Raw genomic sequence first — 27,005 nt, 5'->3', positions numbered from 1 at the left:
TTTCTATTCCTCTCAGCAACACTGCCGCCTAGCGATGCAGCTCAGCCTCTGCACAGCTGGAACTAGAGATGGGCCCAACTTTCACTTCAGGTCCTTTAAGCTAAATTGCTTTTTATATGTTTTTCCTTGTTCCCTTCATCCAGAAAGCTAGAAGGAAGCATGGAAGGAAGTCTACTTTTCACCCACATGCTGAGCTAGGGCACAGAAGAGCTTCATGATACAAAGACTTGTTAGCATCAACCAAGCAGCTACTTTCCTTTCAAGCACTATGTTTTTTCTTTTCTATCTTCCTTCAAGCACTATATATTTTTGGCACTACAGCAGCTTGTCTAATCCTAATTAACGCAACTTTCATGAACCTGACACAGATTTGAAGATAAGCTGTCTTTTACCTAGAGAAGCCGGATATGAATCACTAGAAACAAATAAGGGCTGGATCAGGGCACTCCCACAGGGACGCTAGATTCGATGGGCCACCTGAGCACTCTGTGGTCAGCTAAGGACAGGACAAAAGCCTTTTGACTGGACAGGGCAATAAGAAGCAGTGAAAATACTTCAAGTCCTTTAAAATTTGGGGGGAACAAGTTATAATAATTCACAGTAAGGTAGTAAGGTACAAACGGAGAAGATTCACAGGGAAAGTGAGGATAAAACCAATTGTGGGGGGCGGCGATTGTGTTGGCATTGTAGTAGAGCAAGTAAAACTACTTTTTTTTTGCTATACCCGCAACCTGTCTGGGCACCAGTTCCTATTCTGGCTGCTATAATTCCAACCCAGATCCCTGCTGACGGCCTGGGAAGAGTACCAGAGGATGGCTCAAAGCCTTGGGAGCCTGTCACCCATGTGGGAGACTCAGATGAAGTTCCTGGCTCCTAGCTTCAGCCTGGCCCAGCCATCTGAGGAGGGAACCAGCAAATGGAAGATTTCTCTCTCACCCTCTGTAGAACTCTGACTTTCAAGTAAATAAATAAACAAACAAACATTCTTTTAAAAAGAAATTGATGGGGGACTGCATTATATTGTTAAAAAGACAAAACGGATGAGTAGTCAAAAACAGTTGAAGGCATCGGAGCCTATTGGATCATGAACCAAGAAAATACGAATTAACAGTCAGTCAGAGCAAGCTGTTGGCTAGCTGAAGAGGATGTTGAACTGGGTTTTCTTACAAGTTAATTTTTAAAAGATTTGCGTATTTATATTAAAAAGGCAGGTTTATGGAGAGAAGGATATTTATGGAGAGAAAAAGATGTTTTTTTAAATTTTATTTACTTTTATTGGAAAGACAGATTCACAGAGAGGAGAAACAGAAAGATCTTCCATCCACTAGTTCACTCTGGAAGTGGCTGCAACAGCCGAAGCTGAGCCTATCTGGAGCCAGGAGCTGCAAGCTTCTTCCAAGTCTCCCAAGGTCCCAAGGCTTTGGGCCATCCTCGACTGCTTTCCTAGGCCACAAGCAGGGAGCTGGAAGGGAAGTGGAACAGCCAGGACATGAACCAGCACCCATACAGGATGCTGGCACTTGAAGATAGAGGATTAGATAGATGAGCCTTGCGCCAGGCCCTACAAGTTAATTTTAAATTGTGATAGAATGTGAATGTAAATATGAGTATATCCTTAAAAACTAAGACAAGCGGTGAAAAGTATATGTGAAAAAACAAAATAGAGAGATTAAAGATACATGGATTGGAGGTACATGATAGGGGCTTATAGGTGCAAAATATAAATTCCCACATAGCAATGGGAAAGGATAAAATTGAAATAATCACACTTTTGGTTCATTATATTTTAAGCTTAAACATTATTACATATTTGAATATCCATCTTGATAGAAGCAGCCTCTGGTAGCTGCTTTCTAATCATCATGTCTGGCATTCTCTTTTCACCTCTAAGCTTGCGTAGAAGTTTCTCTTTCAGCTTCATCTCTGTTTTGATGTTCAAGTTTCTGAAGAAGTCTAGGGCCCAGCAAACCAATGAGTAGACTTCCAATTGGGGCTGTGATGAGGATGGCCAAAAAGGCCACTGTCAACACATCCATTCCATAATCTTCTAACTGTTTGTCTCCAGTTGATCTTGCTGTGTCCAAAGCCACAGATCCTATTGCAGCCTATAAAAGTTTAGAGGTAAAGTAAAAAACTTGATACAGCATGCATATATAAAATAGTGAAATAAATTGCTTGCTCATTTACCCAACCAAAGAAGTTCTGCTAGTCTTCTTCCAATGCATACTATAGGTATTTTTGATTATCTGGAAACTACCCATGTGCCTTCATGGAGACAAACTGACGATTCAAATGGACCTGTTCTCGCAGGACAGGACCATATAAATACAAAGCAAACATATTTCTGACTGCAAGGAAAATACAGACTCACAATGTCAATTAAATAACGCAAGATGTTTCTATGTTCTAAATTTCTTCTGACTTAAGATGAAACTTAGTCATTGTCTCATTATTTTATCTTTAGGAATCTGAAATTAAGACAAAAAGATTAAGTGACACTTATTGGGAGATAATAAAGTTTTAAGTGAATATGTATTCTTTTTAAAGAATATTTATTTATTTTTATTGGAAAGGCAGGCTTACAGAGAAAAGGAGAGATACAGAAACATCTTCCCTCTGCTGATTCACTCCCCAAGTTGCGCAACAACCAGAACCGAGCTGATAAGTTAGGAGCCAGAAGCCTTTTCCAGGTTTCCCCTGAGTTTGCAGGGTCCCAAGATTTTGGGCTGTCCTCGACTGCTTTCCCAGGCCATAAGCAGGGAGCTGGATGGGAAGCGGAGCAACTGGAACACAAACTAGCATCATATGGGATACTGGTGATTGGAAGTGGAGGATTAGCTATTTAAGCCATCATGTTGGGCTCATGAATCTGTATTCTTTTAGAGCCTAAATGGTCACATATGAAATTGGTGGGTACCTTTAAATCTTGAGGTTAACTTTTTGACATTTGGCTTTACCTGTGCTTTAGGAGTTGGTGAAATTTATATTTAAAATAGAAGGGTGGGGCCCGGCAGCATGGCCTAGTGGCTAAAGTCCTTGCCTTGAACGCCCCGGGATCCCATATGGGCGACGGTTCTAATCTCGGCAGCTCCACTTCCCATCCTGCTCCCTGCTTGTGGCCTGGGAAGGCAGTCGAGGACAGCCCAATGCTTTGGGACCCTACACCCGCGTGGGAGACCCGGAAGAGGTTCCAGGTTCCCGGCTTTGGATCGGCGCAGCACTGGCCGTTGCGTCACTTGGGGAGTGAATCATCGAATGGAAGATCTTCCTCTCTGTCTCTCCTCTCTGTATATCTGACTTTGTAATAAAAATAAATAAATCTTAAAAAAAAAAATAGAAGGGTGGGTGCTCAGTCTAGCTAATGGCATACTGGTATAGCATTGTAGCACAGTAGATCAAGCTGCTTCTTGCAGTGGTGGCAACCCATATGGGCATCAATTCGAGCCGGCTGCTCCACTTCCCATCTCACTCCCTGATAATGTGTCTAGGAAAGCAGTAGATGACCCAAGTGCTTTGATCCCTGTACCCATGTTGGGGAGACGCAAATGAAGTTCCAGGTTCCAGCTTCAGAGTGGCCCATCCCTGGCCATGACTGTCATTTGGGAAGTGAACCAGCAGATCTCTCTGTCTCTCTTTCCCTGTGTGTCTTACCTTCTCTGTAAGTCAACCTTTACAATAAATACACCATAAAAATAAAACAAAACAAAACAAAAAGCTACCCATGGCCCATAATGGAGTGCCTGGGTTTGACAGCTGGCTCTGACTTCTGACCAGCTGCCTTCTAATACAGACCCTGGAAGGCACAAGGCAACAGTGATGACAGGTAACAGGATTCCTGATTTCCATGTGGGAGACCTCGACTGAGTTCTGGGCTCCTAGCACTGCGACTGAGATAGCCTCAGCCATTGCATTCATCTGCGCAGTACAGCAGCACGTGGGCTCTCTCCACCTCTGCCGCTCAAATGAGTCACTTGAAATGATATCTCTTGGACAATATGTGATGGAAAATTCTCATTGTAGAGGTGAAATATAACACTACCAGTGCACACATGAGGGAAAATGTATTAATCTGGTTATCCCTTTAGTTTACTAAGCAAAACACTGTGGCCTGTCACAGTGAAACAGAGAGGAAAATATCAATGCACTTTGGATGCAATGGTAGAGGCTATTAGCTGCCATTAGTTATTTAAATGCCCTTTTTGCTTCTTTAATAAAGCTCCTGAGTTTTAGCAGCACACTGAAGTCCAGAGATCCTCTGGTGGTCTCTTTTTTTCCCAGCACCCCCCCTTTTTTCTTTACTCAAATACATAGGGAAGTGAGGGAGATAAACAGTACTTGTAATACCCCAAACAGCAATAGACACAATGATTGTACTTCCTTTCTTGCTTCCCACTGCATGAGAGGTGAAGACATCAGAGCTGGGCATGGAAGGCTCCTGCTGAGACTGTTTTTCACCCTGCCAGGTCTGGAGTGCCTATGCTAGACTGCTGATGAGAGAGAAATAAAAATCTCTCTCATTTCATCTCTGTATTTGGAGGTTCTGCGTTATTGCTGATAACCTCCTGCCAAAGTGAATTCAACATTTTATGAACTTGTGATAAGTGTTTGTGTGCATGCTAAATTGTGATTTAAAGTATACCTCTTAGAGCAGCTCATGGATAAAAAATTTTGAGCAACACTAATAGAAAGTTTATATGTGTGTGTATATGTATGTAAAGTGCTATCTTCCAGACTTCAACACTTAGAATCAAGTGTTTACACATAAGCTTTCATTATTATTTTGATATTTACTGATTGATGTTATCAAACATGGAACTGAAAACACTGTGAGATTTAAGTTATCCCATTTATTACACTGTATTTACTATCCTCAATACTCCCGTTATTTCCCCAGACAGTTGTGAAAGTATGGTGCAATAATTTTCCAGAATAATGCTCAAGGCCACAGAAAATATGGAATACAGCATAAACTTCGCTCAACACCTCCTAAATTAACAACACCTAGTTTCTCATTTCATAAACCATAAGTTTGCATATTTAGGTAATTGCAAAATAATCAGAGATAGAACACTTCAATCTCGTTTGCTGTAATTTGCCTCAAAATATACAATACAATCAGGGTTAAGCAAGTATTACCTTCGCAATGAGTCATAATCTGTACAGTTCTAATTTAATCAGCAATTTTGGGTATCCCACTAAATGCACAGTAAATAACTTCACGCACCTATGTGCAAGTGCTTTATCACTTGTTCACTGGTATATACAGATTTTGGGTCAAGTGACAGACAGCTGCCTAGAGGGTCAGCTGGTTCCCCCAACCCCCATATCCATGGAGATGTTTCAATATGCTCTGTGGATGCCTGAAACCCAGGATAGTGCTATAGCTCAAAATATACCATGTTTTTTTCCTTATTAGGTTGCGAGTTGGGAGCTTTTACTTTTTATTTGCTAAAGAAAACACTGTAGCTTCTTTTTGTTTGTTTGTTTTTGGTCATTGCCATTAACACTACCCTTCTACTTAACAGCCATTATCAAATGAAATAAGTGTTACTTAGACACAAACACTGGTGATTGAAACAGTTGATCTATTAACAGAGGTAGGTGCTGTTAAATTCTCAAAATAATTTTTCAAGAAACAGATTCTTCTCTATTATATGTATGACTCTGCTCAAGCATAATTATTAATGGCATTGACATTGAAGTATTTTCAAATATTAAGATAAATCATGGTAATTTGTTTTATTCTGTTCTTGGAAGACACTGAAAAGCGTCATCAACTCTCTCTTGGGGTGTTTCAGAGAGTGCTGGCAAAATATGAAAGCTTCCTTCCTCCTACTAGTACTTTCTAGTAAATCAGGAATTTATTGAATGGTTAGTTGTACCTGGTGTGCTAAAGAAATTGAAGCACCCCACCATATTTAAGGAACCTATATACACAAAACACAATTTTATAGAATAGTTTAGTACACATTCTCTTTATAAATTCAATTTCAATGATCAGCAGTCATTAAATTTAAATAAGCTCTTTTGTTCAATATTTTAAGGCGTCACACAGGAGCAGCAGTTAAAGTGCTAAGCATTCCTATTCATAATTACCTGGACTGTGGCCTTCGGAAGCCATGCAAAAGAAATAAATAACTTTTCTTTTATGTTAAAACCAGCAAAGCACACCATCAGAAATGTGGCCAAAATTCGTATCAAAACTGCAAAGCCCAGGGTGGCAACACAAAGCCCTGTAAAAAAAATACTCAATTTTAGAAATAGTTAAGAACGAGGAAAGCAACCACATCTCATAACTGATTCAAAATAGTATCAACAGAAATAATGACAAGATAAAAAATTAAAACATAAAAATTAGACAACAATTAAATATTTGAATTTTTACAAAGATGACTGCATGTTATCTCTTTTATGCTTTAAGGCAAGGACCATACTTTCTTCCACTTAACAGGAGTTTATTAAATGCTACAATGTATGACTAGTGTTAAGCTAAGTATGAGGTGCACTAAAATGTAAACCGTGCTGAAGAGAATGAGAACTGAAGTAGAAAAGGAGAGTGGGCAGAAGTCAAATGAAGTAAGGGGACTGCATTAAATTTCTCACATCCTATTTTAACTTTAATACATACTACTTCTCATTGTGGTAAAACGTACAGAGCATTTAGCATCTTGGCCATTTGTAAGTTCAGTAGCATTAAGTATTTTCAGACTACTGTACAAACCATCTCAGAACGTTCCATTTGCAAAGCAAAACTTCTGTTGACTATTAAACAACCACTACATGGGCCTGACGGCGTGGCCTAGTGGCTAAAGTCCTTGCCTTGAACGCCCCGGGATCCCATATGGGCGCTGGTTCTAATCCCAGCACCTCCACTTTCCATCCAGCTCCCTGCTTGTGGCCTGGTTAAGCAGTCGAAGACGGCCCAAGGCTTTGGGACCCTGCACCCATGTGGGAGACCCGGAACAGGTTCCTGGTTCCCAGCTTCGGACTGGCACAGCACCGGCCGTTGCGCTCACTTGGGGAGTGAATCATCGGATGGAAGATCTTCCTCTCTGTCTCTCCTCCTCTCTGTATATCTGACTTTGTAATAAAAATAAATAAATCTTAAAAAAAATTGTTTAAAACAACCACTACACACATCCCCCTACTGCTGTCCTGGGAACCACCATTTTACTCTCTCTCTGTCCGTACGATTATATAAGACACCTCATCTAAGTGGACTCACACAGGGTCAGCCTTTTGGCGACTGGCCTCTTTTCATAGACTCTATGTCCTCAAGGCTCATTCATGTATATTGCAGCTCATGTCAGACTGGAATAAAAATTATTTACTTATTTATGATAAGAGATTAGAGACTTAACATTCTGAAGAGAAATATTTCTGAAGGGGGATATGTAAAGATGTGGGAGAGAAAGGGAAGTGTTTGAGTATGGGATTCAGAAGGAGGCAGCACACAGAAAGGTTTCTAGTAAAGACTGAAAAATACGATGCAAGGCAAGGAAGAAATAATGAAGGTATGCAGAACATGAATTTAAGTGCAGTGCTCTAAATCAAGACAGTTTTAATATAACATTTTTAATGTATAAACAGATAAGAGAATGAATGAACACATAAATATTTTTATTCTGTGGGCACCTATCACAGAACTAATTATTTTTACAATTCTGATGCTTCATCAGTAGCAGACTTCGTGAACATTCATATCCTTGGGATTTTTTTTTTAAGAACTGACTTGTCTGCATAGAGGTACTACATAGATAACTATGTTGCTTTTCTTTACAAGGAACAATATTACAAGCACAGAATTTATTGTCTTACATGAAACAATTATTTTAAATCATCTCCTGTGAAATATTCAGATAATAATTAACTTTTTGTATCATGGAGTCAGTGGGGGGGGCACTGAACACATACGTAATAAGATATTTTAAGTGAATATAAAAAGAGTTGATCTTAGCAAAAACACCTCTTTGAAATTCTTACCAACAGTTCCTGGTTTAAGAGATGCTATAGATACTTCTGCTCCAATCAATCCAAAAAGAAGGGGCTGAAAAATATCCCAGGCAACAGCCACAATCTTTTCAACGTCTTCCTAAAAAAAACAAAATCAAGCAGACAAACAGCAAAACATACACGATTTTTAATAGATGGTATTACAACCCAAGCATCTTACTATATTAAAATTTGAGTCATTTGACTTAAGACAAGCTCTATTTTTGAGGCCTCTATATAGAAGAGATTACCTGAAACAAAGCAAAAAATTCCCTGAAGATACATAATGCACATTAGTATATTAAGTATTGGTTGCAAATGACTGTTATTTATGAAGATTCTTTTGTGGTATGTTAATTATAAAGATTCTTGCATAAATATGTACCTTATTATGCTGCAGATTAATCTACAACATGTAAGTACTACAGTACTTACTGGATAGCTTTTAAGTTGTTTCAAATTTTGCTTTATCTTTACAAAAAAAAAGTTATCTCAACTCATGCACAAAAATAAAATCCAGGAATAGTAAACCACTGAGCCAGCCAGAAATTTTTTTGTCCCCTGGCTCCAACTGTTTTTGACTGAGCTGTGCCTTTTTCAGGATTTCTTTTTGTCTGTGAGCATGAGGTCGCTAAGGAGATAGTATAAGCAAGAAGTGCTTTGCTTTTCTGGTTTCTGGAGCTACTCCCAATGGGATCCTACAGCAAGCTCTGGTGTCTTCAGGTTACCATCTCCAGTGTCAGTCTCCTACAGTGCAAGGTGGCCAGCAGCACTTGTTGGCCGGCAACTTCCCCTAGCACGCACGAACTTTTTAACCCATACCACATGTTATTCTTGTGCTGGAAGACTGACATGAAGGCTATAGTAAACTCAGGATGTCTTACAGAAATAAAAAACAAATAGTAACAATTTGAAGTTTTGTGGTATCAAATCTATTTTTGCTATAAATTTTACCTTTTGTACTTCATAATTATTTGTATCTACTTCAGTAAGTTCTTGTGATTCATTTCTGGATCGTCCATAAGAAATGATTTGAATTTTTGTAAACACCTGAGATTGCAAATGTCCTTTTCAACTCTGTTTTTGCTACATCTCAGAGGTAATGATGTTCTAGTTTTAATTGTAATTTCTCCAGAGCCACATGGGTCATGCATCAATTTCTATAAGAAGCTTTTTTATTTTATTTTTATTTGCAACACATTGGCATTTTTGTAGCATGTTTGTTAAATTTACGTTGATGAAAATTTACTCTTTTTCTCTCTGTTGTGGTCTGTGTTCACTGGCTCTGTATTTAAGGGGTTGTATAACAGAAGTGTAGCAGAGACTGACATGTTCAGATGTGGAGAAAAAGTGCAATGTGTCTCTACGCACACAGACCAAAGACAGACTCCCAGTGAAACAGTCGAACTTGTCCTAACAGTAGGAAGATGGACTGTCCGACATTGTCCATGCCCACAATGTTGGGAAACACTTCAATAACAGCAAGATGGACTTACGACTGTTCATGAAGGACATCCATTGTAATACTAGAGAGGAAATCAGTGTGAGGTGGGGGAAGGGAACTTGGGGAGGTGGACAGGAAATCCCAGTGCCTATGGAACTGTATCATAAAACAATTAAAAAAGACAAAGATCCTCACAGAAAAATGGGCAACGAAAACGCAAAATAATTCGCAAAAGGAAGACAAAAGGCAGGAAAACTCAAGATGCTGAAATTTAGTCAGCAGAGAAACACAAAGTAAAATGAAAATCTTTTTGGGGGAGAGGCAATCGCATTAGAAACATACTAAAATGTTTTAACAATATCAAGTATTTCTGAGATTGTAATGGACTTCTAATTGGTGGGACAGAAATGGACAATGCCTTTTTCATGGAAAATTTAGTAGGATCTTTTACACTGTCTAGGAATATACATTGAACACAAATAAATGGAAATTAGTCAATTTCTATCATAAATATTAAGACAACAAATATTAATAATCTTAAAACAGTAAAAATGAACAACCTTATAAAATATGGACAAAGACTTTTGAATAAATTAGTTAATCATCATATGAAAAGCTGATTACCTTCATTCAAATCAAATAGCATGTCAGGTCAATTTCAGTATTTCTAAAATGAAGATTTATATCATAGCACATTTGTAGTATTTTTTTTTTCTTTCTTGGGGCATGTACAAGAACAGCTTCTTTTACAACTAACCATGTCTTAGAGCTGGTGAATTATTATGTAAGGATATTGTATTGAAGCACTGCTTGTTTTGATAGAAAACTGGAAACAACATAAATAGTGAAAATTATACAGTGCAATACTCTGCAGCTGTTAAAATAACAGAGAAGGCGTCGTAGTAATACACCTATATTGTATTTTAAGTAAAAACATCTCATTATAAATTGGTATACAAGAGTGAAAATGATATGCAGTTGTGCATTGGGAGCATAGTTGTATATATAAAGAAAATAGACTTGAGTTAAAAATTGTGTTAATTTGATGTTAAGAAAGTATCTGGGCTGGGCCCGGCGGCGTGGCCTAGCGGATAAAGTCCTCGCCTTGAAAGCCCCGGGATCCCATATGGGCGCCGGTTCTAATCCCGGCAGCTCCACTTCCCATCCAGCTCCCTGCTTGTGGCCTGGGAAAGCAGTTGAGGACGGCCCAATGCATTGGGACCCTGCACCCACGTGGGAGACCTGGAAGAGGTTCCAGGTTCCCGGCATCGGATCGGCGCGCACCGGCCCGTTGCGGCTCACTTGGGGAGTGAAACATCGGATGGAAGATCTTCCTCTCTGTCTCTCCTCCTCTCTGTATATCCGGCTTTCCAATAATAATAAAATCTTTAAAAAAAAAAAAAGTATCTGGGAAGAAAAAAACCATATAATTAGAATAGAGTCAAAAGGAGAAAAATTTTAAATAACATTTACCTTCTGGTTCCATCTCAGGCCTGCTAGAAATGCCATGACTAATGTGCACAGTCCTCCTGATCCAGGGAAACCAAAGTACACACTGCTGAACACGGCGAACACAGAGAATCCCAAAACAAGGAATGCTCTCTTCCACACAAGGTTCTCCTTTAGTGAGAAAAAGTGATTAGCTCACTCATTTCAAATAATTGGTTTTTTTGATGCTTAACTTTTCCACATCGGGAGTTAGTGGTGAAACCATCTTTGTCACAAACATTGCTGATTTTCTTAGCCGAAGCAGAGCAAGCACATGCACAAAGGTAGCCTTCCCTTCCAGGAGTGCCGGTTCTCTCCCTGCAGCTGTCAGGCAGGAGTTGACAAAGCTCAGAGGAGGGCTTATTGGTCGGCTTTGGTGCCAGACAGACCCAGGATAAAACTTTAGCTTTGGTACGTCATTACAGACACCTCTCCCAGGTCTGTCTTCTCATCCCTGAAAGCATCACTAGCATGTTACAGAGATTTTGTTAAGGTTAATGAAAACCTCTATTAGTTTCAAGGGTTCATGTTTACTATTGCATTTGAGGCTCCTTGACTTTTCCTTCTAAATGCTTGAATACTTTAAGATGCTCTAGACTGAGTATTGTGATGGTTTTTAAAAGTTTAAGACCTTGTATATCCTTCCTTCACTTTCCTTGTCCAATTTTTAATAACTTTTTGATCATAATTAGAAAGCAGGGTTTTAAAAGTGCTTAGTTTGGAGGCAGGCAAGCTCTGGAAGTAGAGTTCATTAGTTTATGCTCAAGCTCCATTGCTTCCTAGCTACACAACCTAGTTCAAACTACTCACCCTGCCTAAGCCTCAATTTCCTTATCCTTTAAGTGGTTGTATTAATAGTATTCTCTGTATGGATTGCTAGGCGGATTACACTAGGTGCACTAGATCAGCAGCTGCCAACAGAATGTTCAGTGATAAAGAACATGTTCTGTGCCCGTACATGGAAATGTTTTATGTTTGCTGTAGGCAACTTGCAGCTGGGCACTGCCCTACTGAACAGAGCTGTGGGAGGTGATAATGCATCTAAAGTATTTACCACATCATTTAGTACACAGTAACAAACAAGACACAGCTACCATTTTTCTATTTTGATGCATAATTGAAATAATCCTTAGAACTTTAAGGCATTCATGCAATTTTCTTCAAAGTTTTTTAGAGTACAATAGAAATTCAAATCACCATATACAATGACAATTGTATATGAAATGTTACTTCCTTTTTTAAAAAAAGAGTTAATTACTTTTATTGGAAAGGCAGATTTACAGACAAGAAGGAGAGACAGAAAACCAGAGGAAGAGATCTTTCACCTACTGGCTCACTCCGCAAATGGCCAGCCAGCTGGAGTGGGGCCAATCCAAAGCCAGGAGTCTGGAGCTTCTCTTATGTGGACACCAGGGTCCAAGCACTTGGGCCACCTTTCACTATCCTCCCAGACACAACAGCACGGAGCTGGATCCGAAGTTTATTAGCTGAGACTCGACTGGTACTCAAGTGGGATGATGGCACCACAGGCACAGGCTTAACTTGTCATGCCATTGTGCTGGCTTCTAATTTCCTTAATTAAGATTCTTCTTTAGTTACATCTCCAATTCTATTAAAAACGCTCTGAGTTCTCAAAATAATTTCAATATTAGAGACAGAAGAGGTTTATGTATCTTATCTACCCTAAGAGATGCAGAAACATGAAGGCAAACAAGCAAACCTTCATCTCCATTAAGAAATCAGTGCATAAATGAAGAATTTAGATCTTGAAGTGACTATATTATATTGAGATGATAAATCTATTTTATAGCATTAGTAATTTAATATAATTTTAATACTAAAAAAGACATCCCATAAGAGCTATTACATATCCCAATTTATCTGAGAATTATAAAATTTTTAAAAACACATATCCTCATTTTTTGGAACTGATACTATTTGTCTTACAGTCAATTTGAAGTATGCATAATATAAATTAGAGGAAAAATTGCAAGATTTCATTAAAATCTTATAGATTCAATCATCTTCATAAATCTCATGGACATAACTGAGAAAGCAGTTAACAATTTAAAAATGGGAACCATTTTCTCAAACACAGCCTTCACATCCAACTTGAGGAAATATTTCAGTGACATCTCAGAGCAAACTTGCACACAGAATATTTCTTTTACCTGGTCACTGCTTGGAAAATACTGAATAAAAAATCCAAGAAGACATCCAGCTAATACACCAATGACCACTTCCAAAACTCCTCTGAGGACATTAAAAACTGTAGACCCTGAAAATACATTTCAAAAAAAAAAACTTCAGGCAAAACTCCAAGTCCAGAGGTATAATCAGCTTTACCCAACAACCATCAACGCAATGCACCTGCTACCACAGAGGACCTGCCACAGCTGTTGCCTACTTTCCACATTCTGAAATGTATGTGATTTAAAACATTTAACAAAATTGAATATGCATATTATTGGACACAAAATTAAAAACAGGCATAAGGAATGAACTATATAATTTTTTGCATGCTTACTACAATTATTTTTTAAACTTATTACAAGGTATATCATTAAATTCAAGTTACTATAGTAACTCATTTATTATCAACGTGCACAATACAGCAGATCCTTTTCCATCTTTGGTACAGTTGTTTTTAAAAAAAAAAAAAACAGCAACAATTTGGCTGCACCTCCTGAAAATTCTAATTCAGTGAATCTGGGCAGATCTGATACAGAAGTTCTAACGACAATAGAATGTACTAGCAAGATCCTCTACATTCCTCTCTACCCCTTCCCATAATCTCCACAGAGGGTGACCCCGGTCTGGACCCTCCCTCCCAGGCCCTCTGCCCTGGGTTTCCTCCTTCCATTCAATCCTGATTCTTTCAAAAATATATATATTTATTTTTATTGGAAAGACAGATTTACAGAGAGAAGGAGATATGGAAAATCTTCTGTCTGCTGGTTCACTCCCCAGGTGGCAGCAACAGCTGGAGCTGAGTTGATGCAAAACCAGGAGCCAGGAGCTCTTCCAAGTTTCCCATGTATAGGAACCCAAGGCTTTGGGCTTTCCTTGACTGCTTTCCCAGGCCATAAGCAGGGAGCAGGATCTTAGTGGAGCAGCTGGGACACGAACCAACGCCCACATGAGATCCCTGAGCATGCAAGGCGAGGATTTAGCCGCTGAGCCATCACACCCCTGACCCCAACCTCAATTCTAGCAAACTGTTATTCTGATGCTGTAGCTCCTAATCCTGCCTGCACTGGTTTCTAATCCTAAAGGTTCAGATTTAATTTGCCTTAGGCAGAGTATGCATAAACATATTTAAAAACAAAGCAAAACAAAATAAAATCTTCCCAGGCAGTTTCAGCGTGCAGCAAAAGATAAGACCTTTGGTTTAAAGGAATATACCAGGAAAGCCGTGAGAACATGAATTTGAATACAGAGTTAAGAAACAGCTGATTGATTTGACCTAACAGAAACAGGGTATCTTCATTGGCTTGTGAACAAGAAAATAATGCTATGGAAACTATTTTGAGAAGATCACTTTACCAGCGACTGGCTAGAAGGTAAACTCTGGGACAATGAGAAGAGGTGTGGTTCTAGGTGCTCACAACTAATCATAACATGGGAAAGGAACCCAGCGGCTTTCCTGGGGACCGGAGAGCATATAACATTAGCAGATGTGTTTCCACTGAGGAATCTTAAACTAGGCTTCAGCCACAATGATACAATGATACTTCTTCGATGACATAAAGTTGGAAGCTTTATTTCTCAATTTTAGACACAGAGTAAGAAGTGAACGTTAACTTGTGCTATGTCAAAGAATAATAAAAGTATCAAACTGCTTCTCCACCTTTGGGCTAAGATCTAGTGTAGTATCTGTTATAAGTTTCTGTTTTTTAGCCACTTCAAACAAGATGTCCATTCCAGACACTTATGAAACATCGCTAAGACACCCATTAAAAGCACTACTGTGACCCACAAAAGGTGACAGATGACAGAACAGGAATGGTTCCTGCTTTAGAGCCATGCTGTTCCTTTCACATGGATACTCTGTGCATTTATGCTGACTGAGAACCCTATTCACCCTTTGTGTGAAATCTAAGATTAAACATTCTCAGATCATTCCAGGCAGACGCTGTTGTCCCTATTTAGAACTTCCCAACCTCAAATCCACAGTCTGAGCTAAATTTGAGCCATCTATGGAGAAAAGGGAGTGAAGAACTTAAATTTGTCTTTCTTATTTCTTTTATTTTAAGATTTATTTTATTTTTATTGCAAAGTCAGATATACAGAGAGAAGGAGAGACAGAGAGGAAGATCTTCCATCCGATGATTCACTCCCCAACTGACCACAATGGCTGGTGCTGCGCTGACCTGAAGCCGGGAGCCTGGAGCTCTTCCAGGTCTCCCACATGGGTGCAGGGTCCCAATGCTTTTGGCTGTCCTCGACTGCTTTTCCAGGCCCCAAGCAAGGAGCTGGATGGGAAGTGGAGGTGCTGGGATTAGAACCAGAGCCCATATGGGATCCCGGTGCACTGAAGGCGAAGACTTTGGCCATCAGGCCACCGCGCCAGGCCCAGTCTTTCTTATTTCTAAATGGCATTAAGGTTACCAAGCAAATATTCCACAGCTCTTATGATTTTAAAAAATGAATTTATTCAGGGGTCTGGCGCGGTAGCCTAGTGGCCAAAGACCTCGCCTTGCACACGCCAGGATCCCATATGGGTGTCTATTCATGTCCCGGTGCCCTGCTTCTCATCCTGTTCCCTGCTTGTGGCCTGGGAAAGCAGTAGAGGATGGCCCAAAGCCTTGGGACCCTATGGGAGACCTGGAAGAGGCTCCCAGCTCCTGACTTTGGATCGGCTCAGCACCGGCCGTTGAGGCCACTTGGAGAGAGAACTGGTAAGCAGAAAATCTTCCTCTCTGTCTCTCCTTCTCTGTATATCTCACTTTCCAGTAAAAATAAATAAATCTTTCAAAAAACAGATATATTCAGGGTCCAGCGCAATGGCTCAGTGACTAAATCCTCATCTTGCGCAGGCTGGGATCTCATATGGGCGCTGGTTCATGTCTCGGCTGCTCCAGTTCCCATCCAGCTCCCTGCTGGTGGGCTGGGAATGCAGTACAGGATGACCAAGAGGCTTGGGACCCTGCACTCATGTGGGAGACCTGGAAGAGACTCCTGGCTTCTGACTTCAGATTGGCTCAGCCGTGACCATTGTGGCCACTTGGGGAGTGAACCAACAGATGAAAGAGCTTCCTCTCTCTCTCCCCTTCTCTCTGTAAATAAGCATTTCCAATAAAAATAAATAAATCTTAAAAAATAAAAGATTTATTTGAAAGTCATAGTTACAGTGAGAAAGAGAGAGGGAAAGCGAGCTCTTCCATTCGCTAGTTTTATTTCCTAAATGCTGCTGAGCCAGGCCAATACCAGAAGCCTGGAAATCTATCTGGGTCTCCTACATGGGTGGCAGGTGCCAAGCACATGGGCCATTTTCTGCTGCCTTCCCAGGCGTGTCACCAGGGAGCTGGGTCAGAAACAGAGCAGCTGAACCATGAATCAACATTCATGTGGGATGCAAACTAGTGCTTATATGGGATGTTGACATCATAGTTGGTGTCTTGCTGGATTACCATGGTTGCCCCAGTTATTCCATTTTATTATTATTATATTTTTAATGAGGAGGTCTCCCAGGGTGGGGGAGATTGCCCCTGGATCTCTGCCTGCTCAGCCTACATGGGACGTCAGAAGCATGTGGTGCACCCTGTCCCCAAGGGAACCCCCCGACAATGGTCTTGGTTCACCGAGACCTCAAACTGGCCTGATCACTGGCCATACAGGCAAGAGCGGTAGACTGCTCCTTAGATGAGCTGTGCTGGGACTTCCTTGATAAGCAAGCAGAAGAAATCGGGTGCGGTCCATGTTACCTGCCAGCTTACCTGGTATACGTGACTCACAGCCTACCTGCCAGCCGTGAGTGTTGTCCATGACCTGTGACATGACTGGAGGGTCCAGAGAAACAGACATGCCTTCCAGCCAATTCCAGTGCCGTTTTTGGGTCAGAGGACTGTTGGGAGATGTCCCTCTGCCTTCCCACCTTGCTTAATCTATATAAGTTTGTTTGTGCTTTACAGTAAGTGGATATGCTTGATCAGACTGTCTCTGCTGGTTCGTGCTGAAGAACACCGCTGCTGCCTCATTCCCTCAGTGGTTTTGGGGACCTGCTGGTCAGGAAACCCCTGAGAACTGGTTCCTGAACAGGGATCGGAAGATATCAGGCAAGCACGGATGAGGCCCCTCTCTTCCTAGTGAGAGGCGAAAGCTGCCCCTGTTGTCGGGGCCCCTCACTTTCTCATCAGGGATCCCAGCTCGCAGCACCCATCAGCTGCTCTCTCCTCGCAGGTGCCATGGCGCCAACCACACTTCCTGTGCTTCTATCATTTTCAACTGTGTCGCCAGGGTGCATGAGAACGCACGTTGTGAACTGATAAGTTTACCTGTGAAAAAGGCCATGCCTAAGCACGTGTTGAAGCCAGTGATGGCCAGGATATCATCGAAGCTGCCAGCAGCCATGAGTAAAGTGGGGACGCCCTTTTCAACGCCATAGCCTCCCTTCTGCAAAAGCAGCATGGAAGGTACCACGACAGCCGGGGAGACGGCACCTAGAACAAAACTGAGCACGTGGAACCTCAGCTCTTGCTGACAGCAGTTCACTCATTCTTTTTTTATGATAACATCTACTCTTGTCAAGATTTAAATTTCTCCACTACAGTCGTTCAAATGGCAGAGAAGCAGCAAAGCAAGAACAGATACACACACACTATTGTTCAAAGCATAACCATGGACAACTTGCTATGGAACTATTTATGTTGCCTAAAATATCTATTTATGGATAATAAAGAAAGTTCTAATGGGTTCCCAGGAAGCTGCCATTTGCGCAACAAAATGTTCGTGCTCTGAAGTCTGCAAGTTTATCAGAAACACACTAGATTGGAGTCCAATATTAGAGGCCATCTATCAGGACTTGACATGTAATGGAATAGATTTACTATGTGCCAAATATCATCCTGGGACTCTACATTCATGAACTAGTCTATTCACATGGCCCCTAACCACGGAGTGCGTTAGCAGGGGGAACCCCGTGGTAGGGGCTGACCACTGCTTCTGCGCTCCTCATTCTCTGCACACTCTGAGGTGAGACCCAGCGAGTCTTCCCCAGGCATGGAATCAGATGTAGGCAAGACAGCATGACTTCCTCTAGAGTTTGAATTGTTATAATCACTGGAAAAGCCCCTCAAAGAACACTGACTCTGTTTCAAAGTCAGACAGTGGCGATGAGGTTAGACTATCTTCTGTTTCCTGCTGTCCTTAAGGAAATGGCATTGTGACTTTTCTTGAGTGGAATCAGAGAGAGCCCTAAACACCCTTGCACATTCTCACATGACAAAGAAAAAAAAACCATTACCCCAGAATGAATCCCCACTGCCATGGCAAGCCCAGCAGGAAGTGGGCAAGAACAGCAGCCGTGCAAGCCTCCACTAGACAGGGACCCAGCGAGAGTCTTACACAAACACCTTTCAATTTCTTCAGGGCCTGAAATGCAAGAGGAAACATGCTCACACAATCCCCTGCAGGCGTGCAGATGCGCTTACTAAGGCTTTCTCTTCAGTATTCAGGTCACATCTGGGTCATGTGAGTTTCCCAGGCATTGAGTTCTACTTAACAAGCATCAACGTCCTAGAGGAGCTGTAGAGTGAGTTTACTTAGTCCTCACAGCAAGCTTGTGAGATAGGTAATATTTCTATATTTTTCTAGATATACTGATCTAAAAAGCTATACATTTAAGTCATTTGCCCAACATTATCAAACTGGTGAATGGTTGGGCCAAATGTGAACCCAGATTGGCTGCTTTCATGGTCTATGCTCATAATCCTCCTCCTAGATGACTTGGTCTCTGAGGACTGATTTACTTAGAATCTGTAAATCTGGGGTCAGGCTAGAGACTGAGAAGCTCGCTCCTCAAGAACACTCATTCTTGCATTTGAAAACAGTTGCAGGACCACCAGTGTTCTACCGCAGCAGGATATGCTCCTGCCAGCAATGCCAGAGTCCCATGCAGGCACTGGTTTGACTCCCGGATGCTCTACTGCTGATCCAACCTCCTCCAAACACATCTGCAAAAAACAGTACAGGATGGGTCCCCACTATTGACGTGAAGGCCCAGGATGGAGCTCCTGGCTCCCAGCTTTGGCCTGGCCCAGTGCTAGCCACTGTGAACATTGAGGGTAGTAAGCCAGAGATCGAAGGTCTCTGTCTGTCTATCTCTCTCTCTGTGTGGGTTTCTTTCAATATTAACAAATTACTCTTAAAAAAAAAAACCACACATACGAGAAAAAGCAATAACAAAGAATTCCTGGGATTTGTTCCATGCATTGGGCAATTTACTAAGCCAGTATAGCTAGCCCTACATACTTGTATAAGGATTTGTATGCCAAAAATATGTTTTATTTCCTACAGCTAGTATCTATAACTAGCGCATAGATCTCTCTCAGCAGAGTGTCACCAGGGAGCTGGATCAGAAACAGAGCAGCTGAACCATGAATCAACATTCATGTGGGATACAAACTAGTGCTTATATGGGATGTATACTTACTCTCTGTATACAGTGCTTACTCTCTGCTGTCCTCATACACAGTGATCCAACCTTCCTCCAAGACCCAGTGTGGAAATAGCTCCTGGGTTCCTCTGAAGCACAAGGCCTTCCTTGCATGAACTAATTTGGCTCTTTGCTTACAATATCAAGCAAAGTGTTCACAACTGTTTTCTAAAGCTAAGTATTGGGGGACCCAAATCCTCAATCTATAAGCAACAGCTTATACTCCATACCTTTGAATCCAGACCCAGGCCAGCACGAACCAGTATCACAGATAAGGCTATGCTTCTCAAAGAGGAAGACCACTTGTGTTGGATCTGCACATTGTGACTAACATCTGGGATATTTCTGATGAGAAATCCAGCAAGCAGCATGCCTGAATGAAGAAGTTAAACTTTTACAAATACAGAAAATAATAGAACAAATTGGAGGAATGAAGAAAAAACTTAAATGTATCAACATCCCCACCCCCCTAACGCGCCATGAACTTAAAAGATAGAAAGAAGCATTTGGATGGAGTCTGGTTAAATTCTACACATAAATTGTTTTACATGATGCTGGTTTAGTCATCCCTTTGCAAGCAATAGTCCCTGAAATTATCTGCTGTGATCAATTACCTAAAATATCAATAAATGATTACATACAAATGATTGGAAAGCTTTTAAAAAGTGCAATACCCAAGCCAATTTCCATACAAATTAATTCAGAGTCTCCCGAGTGGGACCTGGGCCATCTCCTTTTTGAAACATCTCCTAGCCAATGCCCACATGCAGTTATAATGATCTTGCCCTTCAAACAGTTCTTCAGTTCTACCAGTAGCAAGAAGCCACTGCAAATATACAAATAGATAACATGAGTTTCTTCAGAAAAAGAGGTGGTCTGTCAGCTTTGTATCATAGCATACAATCAATCCATTTTAGTAATAATGTAATAACCTCAACAACAAAAGCATCCATGAAAAAGAATATGAACTACATGAAATGTTTTTACTTAAAATAAAAATATATATTGAGAACAGTAGAATAAGATGTAAATAATTTTACTTCTTTTTATATTTAGCTTCCACTGTGAACCATAAATTCAAAAACAACTAAATTTGGTCTATTGTCCTCACTAAAATACACCAGTAGAAAAAATGTGTGTTTCAGTGCAAGTTAATGAATGCATATAACTGTACAGAGGTATAATTAGCTTTTGAATAAAACTGAGTAATATTTTAGAAGTAGAACATAAAATACCTTTGCGATACACTAAAATTATGTAATGCTGAATTTAAAACAATGTATTTACTTTTATTTGAAATGCAGATTTACAGAGAGAAAGAGAGAGAGAGAGAGATCTCCCAAACTCCCATCCACTGGTTCACTCTCCAATCAGCTGCAATTGCCAGAGTGGAGCTGAGCTCATCTGAAGCCAAGAGTAAGAAGCTTCTTCCAGGTCTCCTACATAGGTGCAGGGGTCCAAGGACTTGAGCCATCCCTGGCTGCTTTCCCCGGTTTTAAAAAGAGAGCTCGGTTGTAAGTGGATTAGCCAGGACATGCATCAGCACCTGTATGCAATGCCATCACCGCAGATAGATTAGTCTGAAACGCTACCTTGCCAGCTCCATAAGGTAGAATTTTAGAAGAAACATTAGATGTGATGTTTCAGGCTAATCCTCCACTTGTACAGGCAGTTCTCACTGTATTGTTTAGGCAATTCTCACTGCCTCTGGAAACACTATTTTTGGCGATGCGTTTTACATTTTAGAAATGCTCCATGTTGAGCTGGTAAATGCTTAACAAATGGCTCTCCAAAAATATGCATTTTCTATATGTACATATGTTTACTGTAAATTTCACTGATAGAGAATGTGCAGAGATTACAGATTTGTATATAACAATTTATAAATTCTATGCCCAGGAGAAACTATTGTTGCAGTTCAATCAGGATTCCAGAGACCTCAAATAAATGTCTGACAGCTTTGCAATTAGGTAAAGAAGCCACTCATCTCTGATGAGTGAGTGTAGTGTCACCATGAAGGTGGGATGATACCACGTTTATGTCTTTGTCACTGATCTGGGTTTCTTACAACAAGCCCTGTTGGCAGGATTTCTATGTTACATAGAAACTTCCACTATGGTCAATTGTGAGTTCTCAACAAGGGTTGGAAACAGAGGGGAAGCGGCACATAATTATATAATATTCCATAAATTCAGCAGCATAGATCAGGAAAATGCGGTAAAATAATGAAGAAGTTATCAGTTCTGAGTGGTGATTGCTCTTGTTACTTAATTGCAAATATATATGTATATACATCCATGTATACATACATATATGTATATAGCTACATGTATGTATATATGTGCATGTATGTGTAGGTATACATATTGCATGTGTATACATATATACATATGTGTATATATGCATGTTAAACTGTAAAATGTATAACTATAAAATATATTTACATATAAATATAAAATACATATATACACACATATATAAAATTTCCATGTTTAACAATTAGTTCACAAAACTTAAAATTCAACAAGTAGCTTTAACCTCTGCATAGTAAATATGGACTTTTCTGAGTTCTTTGTTCTCCAAAGCTATCCAAGTCCAAATCATTCTATAAAATAAATGTGAGTCACTCTTAAGGAAATAAGAGGTGTTCAGTACGTACCAAGAAGAGGGGGTAGTGGAGGCAGTGTAGGTAACTTGATGAGACTGAAGAGTTTTCCTCCAATGACTGCACAATAGAACAGGATTAAAATTCCAAACAGGTTTCCTCCAGGCAGGCATTCACTGCCTGTAATGGACCAGACCACAGCCCACAGCAGAACAATGATGGTTACTGAAACAAACCAGAACAGCCTGTTATTATCAATATGTTCTCATTTGCAGAGTTGACGAAATCTAAAATACATTTTAAAATCAACATTGGATACATATACAAGTATTTACAACCATGCATTAACTTTGAAGGAAATCAGAAGTAACAACTGGGTGATTAAGCAATTAAGAAATAGGATCCTTCCAGTTCCTTCAAACGCATATCCATGCTCTTCCAATCAAATTCCCTGCTTTCCTCCCTTTGCCAGAAGAAACCACCATCTTGATTTTTTATGATTCCCAAAGTGTTATTTCAAACATAATCTTAGCATAGTATATCAGTAGCTAATGTTACACAAGTGTTCTGTTTACATTGATCATAGGAACATAAAGATATCCAAACTCTAATCAAGTCAGCATTTCAGTGCTGCCTTGAGCATTAATTTTGTTTAGAATCACCCACTTACTTTTTGTTGTTATTCATTATGAAACCTCAAACCTTTCATCTGAGACCCTGATTCTGCTATCTGAAGTATTTCCTTTCACAAGGACACTTCTATTAGAATGTAAATAACTGGGCCTGGCGGCTAAGCCTAGCAGCTAAAGTCCTCGCCTTGAATGCCCCAGGATCCCACATGGGCGCTGGTTCTAATCCCGGCAGCTCCACTTCCCATCCAGCTCCCTGCTTGTGGCCTGGGAAAGCAGTTGAGGATGGCCCAGAGCTTTGGGACCCTGCACCCGCGTGGGAGACCCGGAAGAGGTTCCTGGTTCCCAGCATCAGATTGGCGCGCACCGGCCCGTTGCGGCTCACTTGGGGAGTGAACCATCGGATGGAAGATCTTCCTCTCTGTCTCTCCTCCTCTCTCTATATCCGGCTTTCCAATAATAATAATAAAATCTTTAAAAAAAAATAACTGTGTTCACTTTTGCTTTTCAAATAGCTTTGTCTTCACTTGTTATTGCTTAATGCCATAAAAATATTAAAGTGCCAGGAAAACATATGGACAAAAATGCAAATTCCATGTTACATTGTCACAAATTACCACGGCAAACAAGCAAATCTGTGGTGTAGAAACACAATGTATCAAAGTCGTTATATTTCTCATGAGGATCTGCTGCAGTAAATTCTTTCTTTTACTGCCTCAAAGTATCCTTATTCTCATTCTTAAAAGATAGTTTTCCTGGGTGTACCTCAGGTTTACCTCAGATTCTAGTTTGAGATTTCTTTTCCCTCAGTTTCTTGAAAATTATTCTTTGGTTTCTGGGTTTCTTGCATTAATGAACTCCTTTTCTGTGACTGCTTTAAGACCTCTTTTTTAGTTATAGAATGGCATATTTAGGTGTGGCTTCCTTGTAGTTTGCCTAAGACTTATGTTTATGGCCTCCATGCTTATGGCCTGGGAAAGCGGTGGAGGGTGATCCAAGGCCTTAGGCCCCTGCGCCTACACGGGAGAGCAAGGAATGCCTTGCTACTGCTTCGGACTGGCCCAATCAGCTGTTTTGGTCATCTGGGGAGTAAGGCAAGGCATGGAAGATCTCTCTCTGTCTCTCCCATTCTCTAACTCTGCCTTTGCAATAAAAAAAAAAAAAACTTTAAAAAAACAAACGTTCATAAAGTTTTTCTAAGTTGTATTTATGTCACTAATTTATTTTCTATCTATGATTTTGGAAAATCATGCTTTTACATCTAAGAGTTGCTTGTTAAGAATGCATCCATGTAAGAATACACACAGGAAGAAATAAAGGATAAAAGGAATCTTGTAAACCTAAGGAACAGAATTAACTTTAGAAAATCAAGCAGAAAAATCATGTATTGTGAATGAAATAAATTTTTCAGGCAGTTTTATAAAATAAGGATCATAAATGTTTAAAAAACAGATCTCAGAATCACATCATTCATTTTACCCTTTCCTTACATTAACCTGTCTCCTGTTTTAAATCCATTTTTATTAGAAAGGCAGATTTACAGAAAGAAGGAAAGACAGAGGGAAAGATCTTCCATCCATTGGTTCATTCCCCAAGTAGCTGCAATGACCAGAGCTGAGTTGATCCAAAGCCAGGATTCAGGAGCTTCTTCCAGGTCTCTCACGTGGGTGTAGGGTGCCAAGGCTTTGGGTTATCCTTAACTGCTTTCCCAGGCCACAAGCAGGAAGTGGGATTGGAAGTGGAGCAGCTGGGATATGAACCAGTGCCCATATGAGATCCGAGCACATGCAAGGTGAGACCACTGAGCCATCACACCAGGCCTGATTTGTATCATTCTTTGTAAATATTTTAACTAGAAATGTGCCATATTTTAATGGGAAAAGTTTTAAAAAATAACATAAAGGATAAAAAAGCATTATATTATCAGTAGCTTTATCAGTTAGTGCATATTTTGAAACATGATGCTCTCTGGATACTGATTTCATTTTCTGTAAATAAAGATGGATTTCATGAAAACACATCTAGAGCCTAAAGCACCACATATACATATTATATTTGGCTTTCATTGCCTCGGATAAAAATGACAAAAAATATATTTCATAGTTTACAAATTAAGTATTATTAGGACTAAGTTATATTTTTCAGTATGCATAACATAACAAAAATACTTCAAAATGTTTGTGGAAATGGAATGAAAATTTATCTTTTTTGACTCCAAAAAACCTGAAATCCATTCATATGAAATGTATTCACAAATTCAGTAGAAAAAATGCATTATGAAAAGAAATATGTGAACTAAAAAAACCACTTTTTTGCATAAAGATAAACTAATCTTTTCATTCCTTTTTCCATGAGCTTTTTTTTTTTTTTTTAAAGACTTTATTATTATTGGAAAGCCGGATATAGAGAGAGGAGGAGAGACAGAGAGGAAGATCTTCCATCCGATGTTTCACTCCCCAAGTGAGCCGCAACGGGCCGGTATGCGCCGATCCGAAGCCGGGACCAGGAACCTCTTCCGGGTCTCCCATGCGGGTGCAGTGTCCCAATGCATTGGGCCGTCCTCAACTGCTTTCCCAGGCCACAAGCAGGGAGCTGGATGGGAAGTGGAGCTGCCGGGATTAGAACCAGCGCCCATGTGGGATCCTGGGGCATTCAAGGCGAGGACTTTAGCTGCTAGGCCACGCCACCGGGCCCTTCCATGAGCTTTTTGAGGTACCATCCAGATATTGATTTCAATGACATTGTGATTCCTCAATATAAACTGGTAATTTGTCTTCAGTTTTGTCAGTTTAGACAATTCTTCAACCGCTTTGCTACAGTTGCAATATCACTTTAGATGTTGGATGCCCCTCAGAGGCTCCTGTGCTAAAGATTCACATCTTTTCAGTGGTACTAAGAGGGTGGAACGGAATCTACTTTAATATTAAGGAGTGAAGTCTTTGTTTGGGTTGTTAGGGGAGGGCTCCATCCTAGCGACATTAAGGGAAGAGACAGACACATATGTGATGCTCCAAGCCACTTGGGGACTCTCAGCAAGAACAGCCACGGCAGACACCCATGCAATGGGTGCCTCATCTTAGGCTTGCTTCTCCAAAGCTATAAGCTAAATCAGCCTCTTTCTTCTATAACATTCAGCTTCCGCAGGTACTTCACTACAGTGATGGAAAGCCGGCTGATACACCCTTTTTCCTAATACACTGTACGTTCTCCACCATACCCTGCTTACACATTTCCTTTCTGAGCAACAAGCAGCATTACTGCAGCAGAAAAAACTAATCACAGAATAACATTTCGTTAACCAAATCCATTCTTAGAAGACATAAATATCCCTATCCTAACAATATTCAAAATAGTGCTGGCATAAACTACCAAAGAAAAGTTCTCAAAATATTTCAGGTTGTAAGCAGCAGCCCTTCAACAGTAGTCCCAAGCCACATTTATGTAGTACTTTCCTATTTAGAAGCGATTTCTCAAACAATTCTTTTTGGACCCTAACTGGAGCTCTACCATAACACTATGAAGCTCCAAAAAAAAAAAAAGCAAAGGTCTTTTCTCTCTTTCCCCTTTCTGCCTTAGGGCTCTTGCACACCTGGGCTGCAGGTGGATCTCTTTCAGCCCGGGTCTTTGTGTGGGACAGTGGCACTCAGCATTGTGTACTGTTCACTTAGGAGTCTTTCTATGGGAGAAAAATGGGACTTCTTCTGTCTTTCCAACCACGTTATTTGGAATATTCCATTATGTCTTCCACTTTTACCCTCTCTATCTAAATACACCCTTATCATGTACATACCATTTGTTACTGCTTTGACAAGCAAACCACGCGGAGGGCAAGCCAATCTCTCTCTCAGTCTTTGTAAACCATTTCTCTCAGTTGGTGTTTCTTGTAGCTTTTTTTCATCACTATTCAATAGGATGCTTCCTTCTGTTGGTTCGTTTCCTTTGAAGTTCACAACTGCCTCATCCTGTATTTAAAATAATTTATTTATTTACTAGACACACACACACACATGGGGGAGTAAGAGGGTGAACGCTCCAATTGCTAGCATCCGTTGAGTCATTCCCCAGGTGTCCACGGTGACCAATCCAGCTCTTGTATGGGGTAGCAGAGCCGTCACTGTTGCCTCCTGGGGTCTGTGCTGGCAGGAATCTGGAGGTAAGAGCCAGAGCTGAGTTCTGAATGCAGGCACTAAG

The 27,005-nt window shown here is 40.4% G+C and overlaps 1 protein-coding gene across 1 annotated transcript; it reads right to left on the bottom strand.

The window, feature by feature from the left end:
- Positions 1 to 1,778: 1,778 nt before the first annotated feature.
- SLC9B2 (solute carrier family 9 member B2) lies at positions 1,779 to 26,782 on the bottom strand (the record flags this gene model as incomplete). The annotated part of the gene is made up of 10 exons (XM_004594285.4): positions 1,779 to 2,105; positions 6,097 to 6,233; positions 7,984 to 8,092; positions 10,910 to 11,056; positions 13,096 to 13,202; positions 17,422 to 17,597; positions 18,390 to 18,517; positions 19,811 to 19,953; positions 22,240 to 22,410; positions 26,605 to 26,782. Coding segments are annotated over 10 exons (1,515 nt in total), but the record flags the coding sequence as incomplete, so codon positions are not given.
- Between the last annotated feature and the right edge of the window lie 223 nt (positions 26,783 to 27,005).

This window comes from Ochotona princeps, chromosome 7 (genome assembly GCF_030435755.1).
Source record: "Ochotona princeps isolate mOchPri1 chromosome 7, mOchPri1.hap1, whole genome shotgun sequence".
Lineage (NCBI taxonomy): Eukaryota > Metazoa > Chordata > Mammalia > Lagomorpha > Ochotonidae > Ochotona > Ochotona princeps.
The sequence above is the reverse complement of the archived record's forward strand: the minus strand, read 5'-3'. Positions and strand labels throughout refer to the sequence as shown.